Genomic DNA, 22837 nt, shown 5'->3' with positions numbered 1-22837 from the left:
CTTACTATTTAAAAAACTATGAATATTTTATATCCATATAACGGGAAAAAAACTAATTTAACTGATCTTTTTCATTTTTTTCTTCAATAAAAACACACAATGCTAACAGTGTGAGCCTCTGAATTAGCCCCGAGCGAAAAATGCTAACCTATTACTGTGAAGTTAAAACTTCTTTGCAGCAATGTTGAGCGCATCATCAAATGAGGGAAACTGGACTCGCCTGTCAATACACTGATATTTATTGAGAGACAGACAATTACACACGGCCGGGAGATCATCCTAGTTTCACACTGTCCTTGTGCTCCACCAAGGTAATCTCTGAACCAAAAGACACAAAACATCTAACCAACACGAGGAGAGGCGGGCTTCCAGAAAGCCCGCGTATAATCAATAGCCGATGCGAGACAATGGTCTGCTTGTCTCAAAGAAATGCTGCCAGGTCAACCCTCGGACATAGGAGAAGCGTTTGACCTGTGACCTCAACCTACAGAGAAGTCTCTGACTGACTACAAGCAGATGTTTGCAGTATCACAGACTCTAAGGAACCATAAAAGACTCTATAAACAGATCAGATGAAAATATTCTCTTACAGATTCACTCTTTTTATCAATCTATTGATAACCAATTAACATTAGTCTAAGAATATTTCAGTCAATACTTAAAATCAATAGGCGTCCTCAGAGTTGGGTGGGCTCAGATACATTCATTACATTACAAATACAACAAGATTGAAAAACACTTCAATCACCATGATTGAACACAGTCAATCATAATAAAAATCATCTCTCTTCAGTGCTTGGCATTTTTGTCAAAAGGTACAATAATAAACACATGGGATACAAAATATTATAGCAAAATATATGTTTCAAAAATAAGATCTTTTATCATTTATCACTCAGTTAATCTCATTCATCAAACACAAATTCTAAATCATCTTACATCTCAAATATTTACTTTAAGGCAATTACTTATTAAAACACAATTAGAATTTAGGATTTATAATAAATCCAATTGAGGTATAAATCAGAATCATGAGAGATCCAGCTAAGGTTCCTAGTTAAGGTATAAATTCACAGTGATGAATCGATCAATCTGTAATCTGTAAAGTTACAGTGTCCTCAATCTTTAACATTACTTTACGTTTACTTCATTACGCTTTATTCAAGAGTAAGGCATGATATTTAATTAATTACATTACTTCAACTATCAATCATTATGTCATTTCAAAATCTGAAGGGAAAACTAAACAATTCTCAAAATGTTTAACAATCTGAAGAATCAAACATTTTATTGTATAACAACCTGAAAAGGAAAAAAATCAAAACATCTGTTCTTTATTCAGAGCATCAACTGTAATCAATATCAAAACATCTGTTCTTACCTGGTAATGATTAAGGATAGTAACATTGTCTGTTATAATATTAGAAATATCTTATTGTTCAATACCTTATAAATCTGAAAATATCAATTAATTAATTAGTTTAGTGTGAAAGTGTAATCTGATAAAATATATTTATCACCACTATTTAACACATATCTGTTCATTGGGAATACAAAAACAATCATTAATTGTACATCTGTAATCATCTGGTCATTCAATTCAAATGTTATCTTTGTACGAGAGCTAGAAGACATGTTTTCCTCCTCTCTTTATGACACAGAATGTCTGGTGTGTAAAGGCATCCTGATACTGTAGATTAGCACTGAGGTGCTGATTGGCTCAAAACTCTTCTTCATCAGAGCGCCATAACTCAATTATCTGTAGATTAGCACTGAGGTGCTGATTGGCTCAAAACTCTTCTTCATCAGAGCGCCATATCTCAATCCCCCCCAATTGCTCTGCTTTTGTGGCTCAATTCAGTGAGCACTTTATGATCTCCCAGTGAAACAGAGGCTCATCTGCCTGCATTCCTTCTGCTATCTGCTTGAGAGCAGTGCACCTGCCTATTCCAAGTGGCACATCCAGATGCCCCCCCCGTGATGGGAGAGGTTATGAAAACATCTGCTCCTCCAAGAAACATAGAAACCTTGTATGAAGCCATCGCTCGTCCTGCGAGCGAAAATGAAGAAGCATCCCATCTCATCAGAAAGTTGAAGATTAGAATCCTCTCATCTCGAACGACCTCCTTGCCCGTGGATAAGTTGCTCTCTGCAGCCGCAGAGTGTGATCCTCTCTCTCTGACCCTTGGCCTTCAGAGCTGTCCTAGTTATTGGGTTAACACTTGATAGGGATGTTTTCCTGAGTGCAGACAACTCAAGGTAATGGATTAGCACATTATCATTCAATTACAAAAATAGGATAGGCCCCCTCAGAATGATTTGGGAGCCTTCCTGAGACATGCACATTATAAATGTAAGGTTTGTGTTAGTCATTTAACATGCAAGAATCATATACTCATCAGTCCAAAGCAGAGAAATGTTATTTGAAGTTAAATGTGAGCTAGTCCCTGTGGAATAATCCTTTCTCAATGATTCTAGATGTTATATTAATTCACCATTTACCGTTTGATCAAGGATTAGTTTATCAGAAGTACATTTCCTCTTCCATAAAACATAGGTTTGAGAAATGAATGTTCCAATATGAAATCAATTGCTCAATTTCTCAATATAATTTGACTCTTCCCTCCCTTTTCTTACATATTGTCACATATGAAATAATAACTTAGGAGTCTATCTAAGCATGGTATTGTCTATATAAGCTATTAATCGAGAAAACTCAGAGTCAGTATGCAACTCGCAAATATCTCTCCTCCTTCCTATCCCTCTTTACTCACTTTCCCATCTCTTTCTCTCTTATTTCTGTTAGATATGAAGGAAAAACATACAAGTCCATGTAAGCATCTGAGTTACCACCGTTACCAAACGGTGTGCCGCGGCACACTGGTGTGCCGTGAGGCAAGTCCGGGTGTGCCGTGGGATTTTGTGACAACCATACATTATTTTTTCAATATACAACTACACAAAAATAATCATTTATTTTTCAATTTACTATATCAGTACATTGTAGGTTTATGTACGTAATCTGCGCGACTTGCGCGTCCACATTTCCACGTGCAGTGCTGCATAAACATGGCTGAGTCAGCGATAACTATCGAGGGGTGGAGGTATGCCCATTATTTGTATATCACGCAGTCTATTCTTCTTCTCTGTCTTCCGGTTGTTGCCTGTATTAAATGACAAATACACACTACCGCCATGGATTTGATATGAACGAGGCGGCAGTTAGCAGCTAGCTAGTAATGATCTAGTGATATCGGTAATATTAACTCCATTTAATACAACATTTACGGTACAAGATTCAATCATACAGCCCATGTAGTATGACAATGAATTACAGCAAACATGTGCAATATATCCATTATTACAGCTCCGTGGGATGGCAGTAAGACGATATGGATCCGTTCCCATTGTGCTTCCATGGGTAAAGATAAACGCAACTCACATTGGTTCCTCATACAGCATCTCTGTAAACTACGTGTATTCACTGAATTTCACTCTCTGCCTTTAACGCTCGTTGTAGCTCCAAAAACTCCAGCCAGAGCCTGGCTCCAGCACCCTCCCTGTGAGCACAGTGTGCTCTGATTGGTCGGGACACGTAACATGAACGTGCCGGGCTGCGCGGTCCCGTGGATTAGATGCGCGTTCATAATGCAGAGGGAAATAACTCTCAGAATAACGTTATTAGCAAATGTTTTACAACTTGAGGAACGAATGTTTTTTAATAAGGGCTATACAAGTGTTCATACTGGGTAGTTTATTTAGTTAAAAAAATTATCCAACGAGTTACAGACCACTCTTTCCCCATGTAAGTCAATGGGAAAAGTGTTTTCGGGCCTGGCAACCAAACCGGAAGTGTAGTACCGCCATTTGGCCAGCACGAATATTTTCATCTGAGTCCGGCGCACTACCTGGGGGCTTGACTACCGCCGCCTGCTGGTAAGGAAAGTTATTGCCACTCACGCATGCGCAGTTTGTACGTGCTCGGCGAGGAAATTAACGAGTAAAGTACCGAGTTACTTTATGTAGATAGTAACGAAGTAGTGTAATATATTACATTTTTTTTTTAAAGTAATACATTTATAATTTGTAGTTCCGGACCATGGACAATGCAGCTTCCTTGCATTGACAGTTGTCTGTGCTGAATTTCTGCTGAGTTTCTTTTGTCTCATTTTCTATTTTGTGACCTGTCTGGTGTAAATGAGTGTGTTGCTGCTTTGATGAAGCCTAATTTGATAAAGTTTCAAATTAATTTCGGAAATATTTCGTAATATAGTTGTCTTTGTCACATTTTATTTGGCATTAGTAAATAATTATGCACATTTACAGATACTTTACATAATATGAGTGATAACACGTGTTATAAGCGCTATCTTTTCACAATAGGTGTGCCTTGAGATTTTTTTTACTTGTCCTTTGGTGTGCCTTGGGCACAACAAAGTTTGGGAACCACTGGCATAAATGATAGTGGGCGTCTGAGGGTGTCATTACTGAGAAATGTCAAAGAAATTCAAAACCTTACATTTTAAAACAGGTTTGCATTCCTCCACTTAAGGTGACGTTATCATTGGAAACAATAAAAACGAACTATTTTGATGTAGAATTTATAAATTGAATCGTTAGAGCAGAACAAAATGGTTGTATTGTAGCCTGAGTTCCGTGCAGCCCTAGTTTCAACAAGTGGAAACATGGTTCATATAATGTGAATACATGCAGAAGTAGACAGTAAGAGGCCCCTGACATCAGGTCTATTTGTTAAAATAGTAGGGGCTCTTCACTCTGCATAGCAGTATGAATAGCCTTAAAAAAACAAACAACCCACTCCGTGGTAACGAGAGTCATATTTCTGACCCATATGCCCTAAGTGAAGCCGTTAGTCTCATCTAACTGACCCAAGGGTTGGTGCTGGTGTGACAGTTCCAAGTGTTCCAGCTTCCAGTTCATGGCTCGGTGGGGGGGAGCAGACCCACGTGAGACAGTGTCAATGGCTGTATTGTTCAGTGTGAGGAGCGTCATTCTCTCTGGGAGCAGGAAATGGTGTCCATTCTCGGACCAAACCATTAATGTCATGTAGAGCAGCCATAGCATCTCTGTGACTGCACTCAGCCGGACTGTAGCAGGGTAGAACTGGGTGACTCTTAGTGAAGCTGTCCAACGCCATTAGACAAAATGGAACCACGTGCTAACAAAAAGACACAGGGTCATCAATGTCTCTCTTTACCATTGGCCTAATCATAAACAAATTAGTGGGAAAAATGTGGAACACTAATCCATCATGTGGAATGTTGAGTTAATTTAAATAATTACTTATGGGTTGAAATCAAATTAACATTAACATTAGAACCAAAGTCAGTTAACAAATTTGACTTGCACAGATCAGTAATCAATACACCATTTTTTTTTCTCAGCTCCGTGATGAAAACGATAACAGGCAGGGATGCAAACTTGTCATCAATAAAATATTATTGGGGTATGGACAGGGTTGCTAACTTTGGGTACCTGGCTGGAGTGAGATTTTGATATCATGGGTTTAATTACACACATGCGCACGAAGCGACTGCTATCGTGTCCGTAGCGGGACCTTAGCATATATTTAGGATATATATAATATATATATACAAATACACAATATTGGACACAGACTATAAAGGGCACACAGTTTCATTAAATAATGAAAGTCAAACACATGTTTGTTTCCACTGTTTTATTGTGTGCCTGTCGCGATAAGCAACTTATTGACTTATCGGCTCCCGAGTATTTGTGTTAGATAATCTATGGTAGGGCTAACCCATACAGTGGTGGGGCTCAAATCAGTATTTGAAATGTAATTACATACACGCTATATCGCCCCCTTGTCAGTGAAACGCCACGCGTGAGGTTTAGAATATTTCCCTGTCTCAATCCAAATTGAACTGTATGAAATTAAAATAAAATAAAAACATTTGTCTTGTAGTAAATAAAAAGGCGACCTGGAGCCAATCCTGCCATTTCCTCACAAGTGAAAGAGTTCACATGCTGAAAACCCAACCCCCGCAGGGGGTCTGGGGGGATTCTCCCCCAGGAGATTTTTTAAATACTAACATAAAATACACATTCTCTCTTTTAGAGGAAAAAATAAATCCATCTATAACCACGCGACATATTTAAATGAAGCTGAAACTGCTGCTCCTCCCATAGGGAAGAGGCTGTGTGAATTACTTCGAATTACTTTGAAATTACCCCATTGTTCTTTGTGTCAAAATGGAAGGTTTCTGGCTACCGTTAGCTTAGGTACTCAGATCTTGTTCTTGAGTACAAGTAGAAGTACCAGAGTGTAGGAATACTAAGTTACAGTAAAAGTACTGCATTCAAAATGTTACTCAAGTAAAAGTATAAAAGTATTGTCATCAAAATATAGTGAAAATAGCGACAGTAAAAGTAGTCGTTGTGCAGATTGGTTTATTCCAGAATACTATATATGATGTGTTTTATAATGATTGATCATGAAAGTGTTCTCAAAGCTGGTAAAGGTGCAGCTAGTTTGAATGACTTTGTATACTGCATACGGTAGCTGGTGGATTCACTCCAGGTGGAACTAAAGTCTGATTAAACACTTGATTAGATTTCACATCATTCATCCACATCTGAAAGTAACTAAAGGTATTAAATACATGTAGTGGAGTAAAAGTACACCATTTACCACTGAACTGTAGTGGAGTAGAAAAATAAAGCAGCAAAACATTTTAGATACTCAAATAAAGTACCAGTATCTCAAAATTGTGCCCAAGTATAGTACTTGTTAAGTTTATGAACTTAGTTACTTTACACCAGTGGCTATACAGATAGAAAGACTAAGCCATGCACAGAGGCATGAAAATACATTTTGAAAATGCTCAACAGTACTGGCAAAATTATAAACTGACTGCTGCAATTAGATGTTCCTCTTTGTGCTGTGGTCATAAAACCCCCAATGGGTCGCGCCGTGGTCTGCTTCAGATTATCTTCTCCTTCCAAAGGTCACGCCTGTCTCTGACCTCGTGTCTTGCGTTTTATTTTATTTGCTTCTTCTGCAGCACCAAGCAGAGTATAGAAAAGGATGTTGAACTATATTTAAAACTGTAATTGAACTTCAACTCATATCCATTATCTGATTCCAGTGGCCAGTTGGAAACAGATAATGACAAAGTTTTCATTTTGCATCAATCGTGCAAAAAGGTTCAATCACCATTGTGTCTAAGTCTTGTCTTATCTGCTTTGTTTCGGAATGTGTTCAATACATTAGGTTATTTTATTTTCATTATTACCATACAATACATAGATTAAGAATAAATGAAACAAATAATACAACATTGACCTATTTGAGCAGACAGATGACCCGCAGTTATGCCTCTGAGGTTCCCGGGTGTAAAACAGAGGCTTTTTTTGCTATTTATTTTCCTTTTGCGGAAATTTAGATTCATTTTACCTTGGCTGTGGACTGATTCATTTATTAGTTGTTACAAAAACATGCACAAGACGGCAGGTATACAAACAAACACGAAACAATTATACAAACAAACATGAACCCGCAACAAATATCAGGTGACAGCTAAACTCATCCAGTTTAATTTTAATCCGAATTAGGGAAACTTCAGCGGGGGTAGGGAAATATCAGTACTTATTTTTACTTATTGTTTGTTTTGTTTTTTTTGTTTTTTGTTTTAGTTTTTTTTTTAAACAAAATCCAATTCAATAATCCATAAGTTTATTAAACACAGTGTGAATGTAATATTCTGCCACGACCCTTCCCATTTAATAGCTCAATTTAGTTCTTGAGCTTATGGTGTGATTAACAGAAAATACAAGTCTTTGTTGTTAAACATTAATTCAGTTGATGAGCAATAAACTACCTTATTCTCAATCAAAACCACTATGCAAATGTAGTGGTAAAACTGCTCAACCGACCGAGAGCAGAGATATTAATTAATTTAATTAATTCTAAGAACGGAATCTGCTGAAGAGTAATAACCACATTATTCTCAATCAACAACCACTATGCTAATTTAGTGGTGCTCTGCCCTCCCCGATCCGGAGAGCAGAGACTTTTAATGAATTCAGTACCCTTTATTTTAACAACAGCCAAATTCAACAAACCCCTCAGTTTATGAAACACAGCGTGACGTAATATTTCGTATCACGTTTCCCGTTAATAAGAGTTCTGTTTAGTTCCAAAACTCATAATGGTGCGATTTAAGAAGATACGACACTGTGCTTTGTTTATCCCCGTGTGTGCTGCTCCCCACAGGGGGGGGGGGGGAGGGGAATTACCCACACCCTCTTCCTGCAGCAGCAACAGGAAAATGTCGAGGCGAGTTGATTTAACTAGTTAAACCGTTGAAATCTCCAGAATTCGGCGATTCGTTTCAGTACAAATCTTTACATTGCTTTTAAACCGAAGTTCCACATTACTGATGCCCTCTTTAAGGTCTCTCCGAATATTTGCCGTGCACACACACAGAGGAAACCAAAAATATTGCATCTATCTGTTCCACAGGTAATTTTATACCGTCAATCACAGAGTCTGGCGAGGCAATGTCAAAATATAGATTTGAAATTACACTCACCAGCTCGACGATTTGTTGGTAACCGTTCGCGACGCCAAAATGTGAAGTAAAAACTTCTTTGCAGCAATGTTGAGCGCATCATCAAATGAGGGAAACTGGATTCGCCTGTCAATACACTGATATTTATTGAGAGACTCAGCGGCCGGAGAGTTCACAGCATATCACAGTTCTCCTGTAAGATACCAGCAAACTCTGCCCCAAAAGCGCCAAGCACCCATCTATACAAAGAGAAGAGGAGGGCCCTAAAACACGTGGGTTTTCCTTTAATGCATGCCAGATGTCGAGACATAGACTCGTTGCATTGTAAACCCACATGAGCCAAGCTTCTCCCCCACAAGACATCAGATGACCTCTTGACCTGTGTCTTCCTGAGAAGCTATGGATCACATTACAGGCAGGAATACACTTTAACCATTAAACAGATTCCCGAGGACAAATCACTAAACTCTATATACTTTAACAAGACCAAAATATTCCTTTACAATTACTGCACCGAAAATCACTCCTAGCTCCCTTATTACTTATCCTAGCTGCACATCCAACACATCGTTTATGATCGTAAAGACACAGAATCTAACGGTGCTCACCTCAACACTGAAAGATACAAACTCGCGACGTTATCAACAAAAACGTACATCAAAACAAGTGGCGGTAGGTAGTGGTACTAACATGCGCTAGGCTAACATGGCTTACCTTGGTCTTTGTCTGGTCTAAACTGGTCTTCAATGGCATTACAACGATAACAACGATGATGTAGTTAATCCATAGGTTAATATCCAATGTGACTGTGTCCCCTTTGAAATGTTCTGATAATCTATAAGCAATAAAACTGCAATTCCGTTATCTGCTGTCCGCTCTGTGCTCCGTGCGCTCTGGGTCCTGTAATTCCTGCTTCCTTACGTAGTAAACAATAAATAAAGTCTGCTGAGTAATGTGCTTACGCTGGCTGGCATTGCACTGCATCCCCAATAAGTAATGGTTGATTAATAAATCCCATTTTATGTTTCATCATACTCTCAGAGTAGTCGTCCGGAAACTTGAAATGTTCGCTGCATACATGCGCCTGTGCAGGGGCGGACTGGCCATCGGGACGAATCCCGATGGGCCGGTACTGAAGTGGGCCGGTCGGACGATGTGGGCCGGCCGATAACCGGCAGGGCTCGACATTAAATGGCCCGCTGGCCCGGAAGCACTATTTAGACACCCCGGGCCAGCATAACGTAGCTACTTTCCACTTGCCTGCTCGGGTCACTAAAAATATTGCTTTAAAAAAATGTTTCCTGTGGTATTGGTATTTTGACTAGCAATTTAGTTAAATTGTTTCGTTTATCAACGCTACAACATAGCGTTCTGTGAGTCGGTTGTCGTTGTTGTTGGGTGAAAAGCAAACAGCTGTTTGCTGCGAAGCGCAGCGGGAGCAGGCTCCCGTGAGCGGGAGCAGGCTCCCGTGAGCGGAGCGCGCTCCTTCACTAGACTATCGCGCCACCTACCATTCGCCAAATGTTTTTAATACCAGCGGTAACCGGCCAAGCGCCGGGCAAAAAACAATCTTCAAATAAAAGAAAGTCACCGGAGGAGTTAAAGGAGAGTGACAGGGAGCATGAGAAGAAGAGGGAGAGAAAGTTTCAGCCAGCTTGATCGAGTTGGCTGCAGTGACGCATCCTAAAACCCTTTTATAATCTATCGATTAGATTTATGATTCGAAAATTATAAAAGTAGGGTAGACATGTGGAGATTATCCGGCTAAACAAAACGTGCATTTATCAAACAGGTTTGTTTTCCACAGACCTTATTTCCAGCTATTTTCCAAAACCCTTGTCGAGGGAACCAGCAGCTTACTTCCTGGTTTCAGGACGCGTCACTGGCTGCACCTCTCAATATGATGCCAATATAAACAAGGTCTTCTGTCGGCTCTGTACATCAATGCCGACCTATGCTGACAAGTAAGTGAAGAGTAGACAATATAAAGGTATTGGCGATATGTCCCAGCAGTTTAGGATAATGAAGGTTCTAATCAAATCAATTACATAGCCATTACATGTCTAACTCCTAATGACAGGAAGGCAGAAAGTGCATTATACAAATAATAATAATAGCAGACATTTTTTAACAATGACCACAATATCATTATTTTAATAAACCAAATATAAACAATTGAGGAAAATGAGGAAGAACGGATGATTAAAATGTTGTAGTAATGTAGTACATTACTATTGCAACAAATGTGTTAATTTTCATTATTTACCCTTAATGTCTACCGCTAGTAAATGGTCTACCCCCCCCCCCCACTGTCGACAATTTACTAGCGGTATTTACTTGCGGTACCGCGGTGGGCCGGCGGTACCGAAGTGGACCGGTCGAGAGTCCCGGGCTGTTTTGTAGTCCCAGTCCGCCCCTGCGCCTGTGTATCTTTCGGTTCGGGCCAAGCACATTTCGCTAGCCACTGCCTCCGAACGTATTTCCTACGCTTACCCGTTGGCAATAGATGGAACCGAGCATTCCGTGGATAGTTCCTATCCGAATTGTGGCAATGTTTCGCGATACAATGAGGCATATTTCTATAGAATTGTGAGAGTAACTAGAGTAAACAACATGAACAAAGCCCATCCGTCAATTTGTCCTCGACACCAAACGCATAGTTCATGTCACTTCCGGTAAAATAAGTCATGTGACTCGTCAAAATGGCGCCGCCCACAGGGTTGATGTTATTTCGGTAATTAATCAGTTTAAAATCACTGATCAGTGGCGAGCCGTCAGGGCCCTCTAAATTTAAAAATTGTTTTTAATATTTTGTTGTTGTTACATTTTTCATTAGTTTTACCAAAATAACTTGATTTAATTGTATTTAAAATAATATTTCCAAAGAAATAAATCCTTCTAATAAAGCCTGTTCAGTTTCTGTTGGAATGTGAAGGGTTAAATGCCGTCTCTGCGAGTTATGTGAAGACGGGAGAGCTTGTTGGTCCCTCTCTACATTGACAGAGGGCCAGCTATGGTAACTAAACGAAAGAGTAATGTCAAATGACAGTACAATTGACCAATCATATCTTCTCTCTAAATGGGCGGGCTTTATTTTCGCGGACTTTATGACAGGTTCCGCCCGCTGTGAAGTCTATGCAAGAGGTGCAGCGTCCTAAAACCCGGAAGTAAGCTTCGCTCGGATTCCCTCGACAGAAAGTAGTGGGATTTCTCCATAGGATTTTGGAAAATAGCTTGAAATAAGGTCTGTGGAAAACGAACCTGTTAGATAAATGCACGTTTTGTTCAGCCGGATAATATCCACATGTCTACCCTACTTTTATTATTTTCGAATCATAAATCTAATCGATAGATTTATGATGGATAGATTTATGATTAGCATAAGTTCGTTCATGATGGCTCATGTCAGTGATAGTGAGGACATCGTTGCGAAATTATTAACCGAGATTGAGTTAGCCTCTCTATGGTTAGCCTACAATGATAAACTGGAGTGGCAAAGGATCAGCTGAATGACCCGCAAGTGCTTCATCCAAAAGGACAGGAGGATGGACTTTGTGTTTAAGTGATTTGATCATCAAAGGTAGGCCTAAGTCATTTTCAATGTGGGCCGCCGTGCCGACTAAATTCATTTGTAATTGTTACTTGGCTGTGGGTGCCCTGTCATGATAGGTGTTTATATAAATGGTGTTGTTTTGTGTGGTACAGGGTCGCTGTCATTGATGCGTTTTGCACCCCGGGCCGCTGTTTTGATATTCCGCTGAAGTATATGCTGTGACGTAATATCTCTTCTTTTCTTTCGAGGGAAGGGGGGGGGTCAGAGGGCCTAGGTATAAAAGTCACGGCTCGCCACTGTCACTGATAAAATCATCGGATTAAAAAAAAAAAAAAAAGACTAGCAGAGACTGGTCTGTTTTATCGGATGATAATTATTTAAAAATGCGTGTCATGAGCATTCCCTCCCTTTAAGTAACCCAACATGTTAAACAGTAAGAGTAGTAGGCCTATAGTCATATTTCGTGAACCCTTTGAAGAGTACTGTCACACCGGTGTGATCATTCTATAATACACAATTTAAGCCCGGGGGAGAAATGCTAACGCAACATTAGCATCTGCGATCTTTTCTACTTCACGCTATCTGCACAAATGGTTGACATTAAACATTAAAAAGACAAGGCAGTTCAGAGAGAATCAAAGGAAGGCAGGCAGCTTTGCATGACATTCTTCTGGACGTGTTTCATTGTGTTGATAGTGAGGGTAGACAATCCTTTTGTTGACAAGACAGTAGTGACGGCCATCTTGGTGACGTGTGTTGTTCTGCTAGACCGGAGATGTAGTTCATTCAGCATTTCACTCAAACAAATGTGTTACTTCACAGTTTTACGACACATTTTTATTTTTTTGACTTGCAAAATTATCTTTTAAATTGACACACATCATATGTGTAATTCGTGGCACAATTCAAACGGGATCGAAAGATAATCTTTCTCTCTCCATTGACTTCAATACATAATTTTTCCAAAATAAGGTCCCTTGGAGGTCCACCGGAAGGGGAGGGACTTCGCCACTCTATTTACAATGTTGAGTTGACAGCTGCTCAAGCTGTCGATCCGCTCCCTCCCCGCCCCCACCACTCTTAACAACGTTAACAGACAGCAGAGCAGTGGGAGCCCGTTGGTCAATCCCCGACCCGTATTGCGCATGCGCAGATCTAAGATCTAGTAGAAATGATACAAAAGTAAAAGTCTGCTGCTTATTGTTCTACTAGGCCAAAATAGAGTCAGAGTATATGAGAGTGAGAGTGTGTTAATTAATATATTTGGCAGTTTGGAGTAAGTCTGTAGATTTGTGTGTGTGTGAGTGTTTCATGTATAGGCCTCTCACGATAATTAATTTTGTTGGATACATTTTCCCGGAAATTATTGCGATAAACGATAATATTGTCGGCACCGTTGTATGACCATTTTAGACCACTGAAATAATGATAATATATAATAATAATAAATCAAGTACATCCTTTCAAACTGCTAGTCACATCCTCATGTAAATGGCAATTTATCGAGTTAATTTTTTTTTATCGTTCGATAAGTCAATTAATTGCTTATCGCGACAGGCACACAATAAAACAGTGGAAACAAACATGTGTTTGACTTTCATTAGTGAATGAAACTTTGTGCCCTTTATAGCCTGTGTCCAATATTGTGTATTTGTATATATATCCTATATATACGCTAAGGTCCCGCTGCTGACACGATAGCAGTCATTTAGTGCGCATATGTGTAATTAAACCCATGATATCAAAATCTCACTCAAGCCAGGTACCCAAAGTTGACAAAGTTGGTCTTATCTAGGAATGATTTGACATCTAACTTAATTGCTTCCAAAGGTTTAAAAACATAAGCATATAAACTAAAAGTATGAGTCTTTCTTTCTTTACTCAGGGGTAGAAAGTTTTTTATGGAAAGTCAACATCGTCAAATCCTCCAGGGCATAATTATGATTATCATGATGCAACAGGCCTGAGAGGAAGTTTCCAGTATAGGCTGAGGGGACAGGTGTGGAGGCAGGCTGGGGACACTGTGAACTTCAGAGGAAGTTTGTTAGTTTGTTAAAGCGCTTCGAGTGGAAATAGCCTGAGGTTGATCTGTAGTAAATTAGACACCAGTGCCAGTGCAGCTCTCAGTATGTCCATAGTTCCACAGTTATTAGAGATACTGTAGCAAAGTTTAACATTAGGGAGCATGCAGGATTTTTGTTGATCTCATTGATAGCAAAAATAAATGCTTGAGAAAATTTGAATTCTCAAAAATTGAAGCTAGGGTGTTGTGAAAGATAGAACAAAATAATACATTTGTGTTGAGTCTCAAATACAGTAAAATGAACATATGACGTTGAAAATATGCCGAACAATACATACTTTTTACATTTCCGTACTCCTGGAATTGTCTGAAATGTGTTAATTACGTAATCCTGCCTTGTGCGGAATGAAAAAATGCCTCCAATAACAAGGTCACCATCTTGGAACAGTTCAGGCGGTTGTGCTGAGTCTTGCAGTCGGCACACAGAGTCCCCCTTCCCCATTAGCAGAACCAAAAGGAGCGGCCTCAGTTAGGACATGGCTGTGCTCTTCAGGTCACGCCAATCTGCGTGAGAGCTCATGATACCCCTTTATACACCATCAATAACATGAAGGGAATTGTCCTGCTTGAAAATAAGTCTCAGTACATGAGATGAAATTTAAGTTTAGTCAAATGTTTTATGCGAGACAATGTTGATTTTATTATTTGAATAACAATTTCTGGCAATTAATCTGAAATCACATAGGAGATTGGTATTTTGGGTCTGCGTATAATTGTATTATTTTTGTATTTGCATATATACACACTGGTTGAAATCATGGTACATTGCATTCTAATAAAAGGAGTCATCTCAATATGCTACATTACACAGTAAAATAACACACAGTTGGAAACACTAAAATAAACAAATATAATTGTAGGGTTCCATAATTATTTTAGGGCTCCCTTTCCCATTATATATTTTTTTGTATTCCTCTCTGGTTTGAGTAAGATGATATAACATTTTGGGATGAAAATACAAAAGAGCAGTCCAAAACTGGAGGACAGAATAGCAAATATCTCTACAGCAACACTAAACTTTCCAGGAGAGCTTACATACGCTGGGATGAAAGTGATCCATACAGCGCAGAATATCAGCATGCTAAAGGTGATAAACTTGGCTTCATTAAAGTTATCAGGCAGTTTCCGAGCCAGAAAAGCAAGAATGAAACATAAAATAGCCAGTAGTCCTATGTACCCAAGTACAGACCAAAAGCCCAAAGCTGAGCCCAAAGCACACTCTAAGATTATTTTGTCTTTGAAGTCTTTAAAATTCTTAAAAGGAAAAGGAGGAGAAATTGTTAACCAGAGGATACATATCATTACTTGTATTAGAGTGAAACCCAGAACAGTTAGTTTCTGCTGGGCAGGCCCAAACCACTTCATCATATTACTGCCTGGAAGAGTAGCCCTGAAGGCCATTAGCACCACTATAGTTTTCCCCAGAACACAAGAGATACAGAGGACAAAGGTGATGCCGAATGCTGTGTGTCGCAGCATGCAGGACAAATCTGAGGGCCGACCGATGAAGGTCAGAGAACACAGGAAACACAGAGTCAAGGAGAAGAGCAGCAGGAAGCTCAGCTCAGAGTTGTTAGCCCTGACGATTGGAGTTTTCCTGTATCTGAAGAAAATGAATGCCACAACAGCTGTGATGCATGTTCCAAATAAGGATGCTGCAGTGAGCAGCGCTCCCATCATCTCTTCATATGACAGAAACTCTGCCTCCTTCTTTACACAGGCATCTCTTCTTTCATTTGACCAGAACTCAGGGTGACACCGCACACAGGTGACAGAATCTGAAGAATATAAAAATGTGGTAAACATTATGTATCATTATTTTTTAATTTTGTATTTGTCCCTACGTTGCATATTTTCAAAGCATACAAGAGAGTACAGCACATAATACGTATATAAAATGTTTTGCTTATTTGTACAATCACAAGTTCTTCCCAGGGATTTCTATGAATTCCTATTAATAATGAAATTATTTATTTTAAGACTTGAAGTAGAAACATTTATTTTACATTGGTGCTTTGACATAATGCATTAATCCTTAGGAAGACTTTTGCATATATTTATATAGCTGACTTCAGAATTCTGTCTCAGTATCTGTATCATTTGCAATTATTTGTTATGTAATGATATTGTGTTTTTTTCTTCTTAAAGGACTGCATGGTTTTGAAATCCCCCAAAAACCCACTGCAATTTCTTAAAATGAACAATACATGTTTTGTCTTGCATTTATGTAACTACACCTGTAATGTTGCTGATGTCTCCCTCTGCACATATTATACAGTCATAGCAGCAGACAGGCATTCCTTTTTGGAGAACCTTGCGAGTTCCTGGAAGACATTTTTCACTGCAAACTGACACAGGCACCTGTGGGATCAAATCGACTATGAGAAGAAAGAAAAAGATCGGCCTTCCCTTTGATTACTGTGTTACCTTTGCATATTTCTATTTAAAAACCATACATTATGACGTGCATGACTAACAGTGTCAATTTCATATTTATAATGAAACAAAAAGACTGTAATTAGCAACGACAGTGATCTTACGGTATTTTACCTGTTGGGAGTTCTGTGTCCAAGTTATAGACTCATTTTGCAGATGTAGCTGTTTGTTTTCAGGTAAAGATGCATCATAAAGGCCAACTGTGACAAACTCCACAACATCATTTTCTCTTGGCTTCCAATTTATAATTTCATACTTTGCTGCTGGGTCTCCATTTTCATTGAAGTAAACCTCTTCTCCTTCCTTTGTTTTAAACTGAATAGTTCTTATGTGCTGTAAAATCTGAAAAACAAATATCCGTCAATGCAGAACATAATTTTGAAGAATGTGTCATGGTCCAAGTTTTTTAACAGCATGAGAGACAGCAAAAGTTTAATTTACATTATTGTAAACATGTTCCTTGTTGATGTGAGTTAATGTAAAAACTTCAGTAACATTGGTGTTCAACTCACCGTAAATGGATCTAGCTGCACCTTGGTGTTACATGTTTTGTTACAGCTGAGGATAAAATGAAGTGCGTGGGCCGCAGCATACACTCCTTTATAGACATTGTTAAAGATAGGCATCAGAGACATATCGGTGAAGCTGTTTTGCACTTCAGTCAAATCTTCACGTCCAGTACATTCTTTCTGATTTCTTGATGAAGACTTTGACTGCTTGAATTTACAACTAAATACCGTCTCATAATACGCTGTAAACATTTCATTACTAGATACATTGAGCGGCCTCACATCCAACATGAACTCCCTCATGCCACTGACATGTGCTTCGGGGATGGACAGGCCGATAGCACCGTCTAGAATGTGATCCTTATCCACGGTTGCAGTTTGTGAATCAAAGATCCAGCTCTCAGAGCCTACCCACTGGTACCCAGTCAAGTTGTGGTGAGAAAGTCTAAGTAGTATCACATTCAAATCCTTGTGGGAGAGGAAAGCAATGATCACCTTGGAAGTGGAAGCCTTGATAATGTCAATTATCTTTTGTATTTTGTCTGGTGGATCGGTTCTAAAGAAGGACACAGAGTACTCAAGACAGATGCCAAGCTGCTGGGCCGTTTCTGTGAATGTGGCCATACCGTTGTTTCCATAATCATCATTTGTTCTCATAGCTCCAACCCAAGTCCAACCAAAATGCTTAACCAGCTGTGCCAGGGCTCTGCTCTGGTAGTAGTCACTGGGTATTGTTCTGAGGAAGGATGGGTACTTGGATTTATCACTGAGACAGGCACAAGTAGCAAAGTGGCTGATCTAAAAGAAAAAAACAAGTTATATCCCAACGTAAAGATTCAGAATATAAAGTAGTTATACAGCCAACTACAATCCCTTTTGCTATACATAGTTGCAATAGTTGAATATTAATAATATCAAACCATCTTACCCACCATTGGAATATGAAAGGGTCCGATGGCAGTAGCCATAGCCATGCAAGGAGAGGAAGAACTTTCTCCCATAATGGCCTGCACTTGGGCAGGTCTTGTACATGGTACTTCAGAGGGTTGTGATACAACTTCATTACCATTTGCAAAGGCCAATGCAACCCTCACACTTTTGGCAATTGAGCCACAGGAATCATAGATCCTATAGCCCAGAGAGATGCCAGGCAATAGGTCCGTGCTGTTATTAATCTCCTCTACGGCAAATAGCATAGCCTGGGCATACTGGATCCCTCTGAAATTCAAGCTTGATGCAAACAGTTAATAATAATTAATTACAAAAGGTCCATATAGTAGAAAGAGTGGCACAGTACATGGAAGTATTTGATGATAAAATCAAACACAATAGGGGTATATCCTCCTTTAAATATCAAATGTTATACCCTTTCAGAAATCTGAAGAAAAATATTGATATGGTATACTGTTACCTGGTGCATTGCAGTGGCAGTGGTTTGTCCATGTAGGAATCCCGTCTGTTCCTCCAGCTGCTGTGGAAAGAGAAGATTCCCCCCAACATTATGTCCCCATCCTTAAACATCTGAGGGATCTCAGGGTCCCCTCTCTGTGTGCACACTGGCTCCTCAGCCTGAGAGAAAGATGCCACCAGCAACAGATGTAAGAGTGCCCATCCCTGCTCCGGCCACCTCTGTGTGGATGACATCTTGTTTGAGTGAGCCAAAACAATTCAGTACATGAACCCAAATGCAAATTTAAATTGGGCACTTGTATTTATATATTTTTGGAGAAACTTGGGAAAGAATAATGGAACATTGATATTTTATCTCTGTTGACTTGGGGGCAAAGGAAGGAGGCGCCAAACAGGAAAAGGGTTATTTGCGTTGCTAAACTTACTGGTACTTGTGTGCTCTCGATTTATCTGCTAAAAAAACAACTATTGTTCAATTATTTCTCAAAAGATCATATCTTGAAACTTTTCTAACCCAAAATCCATGGCCTCTTTCCAAGTTGCCTTTTATAGTTAAAGCCAGCTAGTGCTAGTGGAGCACTAGCTGGCAGTAATTACCGGACTATATCGGTAAAATATGCTGAAGACCGGCAAATCTAAATCTCTCCGGTCAAAGTGTCCGTTCAAAATCATTTCCGTTTAGCGCAATACCACATCAGTTGCGCAACTTGCACCATTTATGTGACAGACAAGCATAGTCAATTCTAATGTCTAACACTTAATGTGGAGAAAGAGATAACCTGTATGGTGTGGTGACACGTTATTGGACATAATTCACCTTGCTTATTGTGTTGCCACACGGACCCTTTAGTGGGAAACACCTGTAGCTTTAGCTGCCATTCCTGCTAGCTCATCAGGCAGAGCAGTGCATGTGTTAACCTCTCTGAAAGTAATGGATAATAAAGATTGGAACTCCATTCTTAATACACCGCCTCCGACTCTCTTTTCACGGCACTACACTGGTGACCCTGACTTTTCCGAGAAAGTTTCCGGAAAATTAACGAACATGGCTGAGCGCGATGTTTTCATAAAGCTGCCGGAATTCTGGGAGCACACCGCGGAGGCATGGTTCGCACACGTGGAGGCACATTTCGCCTGCCGACAGGTCCGTGACGGGGACCTAAAATACTACCATGTGGTAGCAGCGCTGGGGAGCTCCACGTCGTCCAGGTTGGTGGGATTCATCGCAGCCCCCCCACATCATGGCAAATATGAGGCGATTAAGGCCCTTCTCCTTAAGACATTTAGCTTATCTGCTAAGGAGAGGGCCCGCCAGATACTTGACATTCAAGGCCTAGGAGACAGCAAGCCATCCCAGCTAATGGAGAAAATGCTAAATCTGCTAGGGGGGGAAGATCCCCGTATTTTATTCACGGAGATTTTCCTGCGTCACTTGCCTCCCCGGGTACAGACGGCGCTGGCCAACACGCCTGTCACGGAGCCCCGTGCTTTGGCTGAGGAAGCGGATCGTTTTTTCCTGGCTACGCAACAGCCCGGGGCAGAGACGTTAGCCGCGACGCTCAGCGGCCCACCGGCAGTCAAGAAAGCGTGGCGGAGGCCGGACACGGCTGTGGCTAGCCGGCGTGGAGACGCCGGAGAGTGCGTTTACCACGCACGTTTCGGGACAAGGGCGAAGAGATGCATCGCTCCGTGCAGCTACAAACCCCCGGGAAACGGAGGGGCCGGCGCTCAGTAGTGGCTCTGAGCGTCGGCGGCACGTGCAGGCTCCTCTTCGTCAGCGACAGCGTTTCGGGGAGCCTGTTTCTGTGTGACACGGGCGCTCAACGGAGCGTAGTTCCAGCGTCGAGTGAAGACGTCGCCCGTGGGGGCACGGACCGCGATTGACGACGGCTAACGGCAGTCCCATTCGCACGTACGGCGTGAGGCCTATGTGTTTGTGCATCGGAGGACAGCGTTTCAGCTGGGATTTTGTGACAGCGGACATTTCTTTTCCCCTCCTCGGAGCGGATTTTTTGTGTGCTCATGGACTCTTAGTGGACGTTAAGAATAGGCGTTTGGTTGATGCCTTAACGTTTTCTTCCCTCGTGTGCACACTTGGCAGCGCAGCGTACGACGGGCTGTCAGGCTCGCTGTCAGGTGCAGACACGTTTCTCAGACTGTTGGCCGAGTTTCCAGACCTGTCGCTACCCACCTTCTCTGCGCTTACCACTAAGCATGGCGTGGAACACCACGTCACTACCGGGGGGCCTCCTGTCTACGCCAGGGCCCGGCGGTTGAACCCTTCTAAGCTGGCTGTAGCGAGGGCGGAGTTCGCAACCATGGAGCGCCTGGGCATTGTCCGCCGCTCCGACAGTCCTTGGGCTTCCCCCCTGCACGTTGTTCCCAAATCGAACGGCGGGTTCCGCCCGTGCGGGGATTACCGCCGACTCAACGACGCCACTACGCCTGACCGCTATCCGGTGCCGCACATTCAGGACTTTTCGGCGCATCTGGCCGGTACGGGGGTGTTTTCCAAGGTGGACCTGGTGCGTGGATACCACCAGGTGCCCATGCACCCCCTGGACATTCCCAAGACAGCAGTGATAACGCCTTTTGGACTTTTTGAGTTCCTGCGGATGCCTTTTGGACTCAAGAATGCCGCTCAGACGTTCCAGCGCCTGATGGATTCGGTGCTGCGGGACCTGCCGTTTGTGTTTGTTTACCTCGACGACATACTCGTCGCCAGTGCTTCAGTGCAGGAGCACCTGTCCCACCTCCGAGCCCTTTTCACACGGCTCAACGAACACGGATTAATCATCAATCCTGCAAAGTGCCAGTTCGGGGTGTCGGACATCGATTTCCTGGGGCACTGCGTCACCAAGGGCGGTGCGACACCTCTGCCAGCGAAGGTGGAGGCTGTTGCGGCGTTTCCTCGCCCGCTCACAGCCCGGTCGCTCCGTGAGTTTCTGGGGATGGTGACTTTCTACCACCGTTTCATCGCCCGGGCCGCACACATCATGCGGCCGCTGTATGAAGCGTTGAAAGGCAAGACCCCCGTCCAGGAGATCGACTGGACAGCAGAGGCGGACGGCGCTTTTGCTGAGGTCAAGACCGCGTTGGCTCAGGCGGCTTTGCTGGCACACCCATCATCTACGGCTCCCATCTCCATCACCACGGACGCGTCAGACTACGCGGTCGGCGCAGTGCACGAGCAGTGGGTGGAGGGCGCTTGGCAGCCGCTCGCCTTTTTCAGCCGCCAGCTGACGCCTAGAGAACGCAAATACAGCGCCTTTGACCGGGAGCTCCTCGGACTTTATTTGGCCGTGCGGCACTTCCGTTTCATGCTGGAAGGCCGTGAATTTACGGCGTTTGTCGACCACAAGCCGCTCACCTTTGCCATGTCAAAAGTGGCGGAGCCTTGGTCGGCACGTCAGCAGCGGCAGCTGTCCTACATATCGGAGTTCACTACGGACATTAAGCACGTGGCTGGCAAGTCGAACCTGGTTGCTGATTGCCTCTCCAGGGTCGTCCAGTTGGGCCTGGACTATACTCGCATGGCGGCAGACCAGGTCACAGATCCCGGCGTCCAGGCCCTGAAGGTGGAGAGCGCGGCGCTGCGCTTGGAGGACGTGGTGTTCGGCGACGCGGGCATTACTCTCCTGTGTGACGTCTCTACGGGCCTGGCGCGGCCTGTCGTCCCTGCCAGCTGGAGGCGTCCTGTGTTCGAGGCTGTGCACGGCCTGTCACACCCCGGCGTTAAACCTTCGGTCCGTTTGGTAGCGGCGAAGTTCGTTTGGCAAGGACTGAAAAGGGACGTGAGGACTTGGGCCAGGGAGTGCGTGGCTTGTCAACGCGCTAAGGTGCACCGCCACACGAAGGCCCCGTTGGAGCGTTTCCTGGTGCCTGAGAGGAGGTTTGATCACGTCAACATTGACCTGGTTGGTCCGTTGCCTTCCTCTCAGGGGTTTTCCTACCTCCTCACCATGGTGGACAGGACGACCCGTTGGCCGGAGGTGGTTCCGCTCGTTTCGACATCAGCCGCAGACGTTGCCCGGGCCTTCATTGCAACGTGGGTGTGTCGTTTTGGCACCCCGTCAGACATTTCCTCAGACAGGGGCTCTCAGTTCACGTCCGAGCTCTGGAACGCTGTGGCAGGCGGTTTGGGGGTTAAGCTGCACAGGACTACCGCTTACCACCCTCAGGCTAACGGTCTCTGCGAGCGCTTTCATCGCTCCATGAAGGCGGCCCTCAAGGCCGGCCTTACGGACGGTAACTGGGTCGACAAGCTGCCCTGGGTGATGCTGGGCCT

The 22837-nt window shown here is 42.4% G+C and overlaps 1 protein-coding gene across 1 annotated transcript; it reads right to left on the bottom strand.

Annotated features, from left to right (window-relative positions):
- Positions 1 to 15064: 15064 nt before the first annotated feature.
- LOC117553799 (extracellular calcium-sensing receptor-like) lies at positions 15065 to 18675 on the bottom strand. The gene is made up of 6 exons (XM_034227868.1): positions 18551 to 18675; positions 18072 to 18369; positions 17143 to 17937; positions 16745 to 16972; positions 16432 to 16555; positions 15065 to 15972 (listed from the first exon to the last, which is right to left on the bottom strand). The coding sequence occupies exons 1-6, from the start codon at positions 18658 to 18660 to the stop codon at positions 15065 to 15067; spliced, it is 2463 nt and encodes an 820-aa protein (XP_034083759.1). The 5' UTR covers positions 18661 to 18675.
- Between the last annotated feature and the right edge of the window lie 4162 nt (positions 18676 to 22837).

This window comes from Gymnodraco acuticeps, unplaced genomic scaffold (assembly GCF_902827175.1).
Source record: "Gymnodraco acuticeps unplaced genomic scaffold, fGymAcu1.1, whole genome shotgun sequence".
Lineage (NCBI taxonomy): Eukaryota > Metazoa > Chordata > Actinopteri > Perciformes > Bathydraconidae > Gymnodraco > Gymnodraco acuticeps.
The sequence above is the reverse complement of the archived record's forward strand: the minus strand, read 5'-3'. Positions and strand labels throughout refer to the sequence as shown.

Excerpts from the sequence above, each read along its gene's own strand:
- LOC117553799 (XM_034227868.1), bottom strand. The coding sequence starts at position 18,660 with ATGTTTAAGGATGGGGACATAATGTTGGGGGGAATCTTCTCTTTCCAC. Across the intron at positions 17,938-18,071 it reads GACCCTTTCATATTCCAATG|ATCAGCCACTTTGCTACTTG; the intron begins GTGGGTAAGATG and ends TTTTTCTTTTAG. Across the intron at positions 15,973-16,431 it reads AGACATCAGCAACATTACAG|ATTCTGTCACCTGTGTGCGG; the intron begins GTGTAGTTACAT and ends TATATTCTTCAG.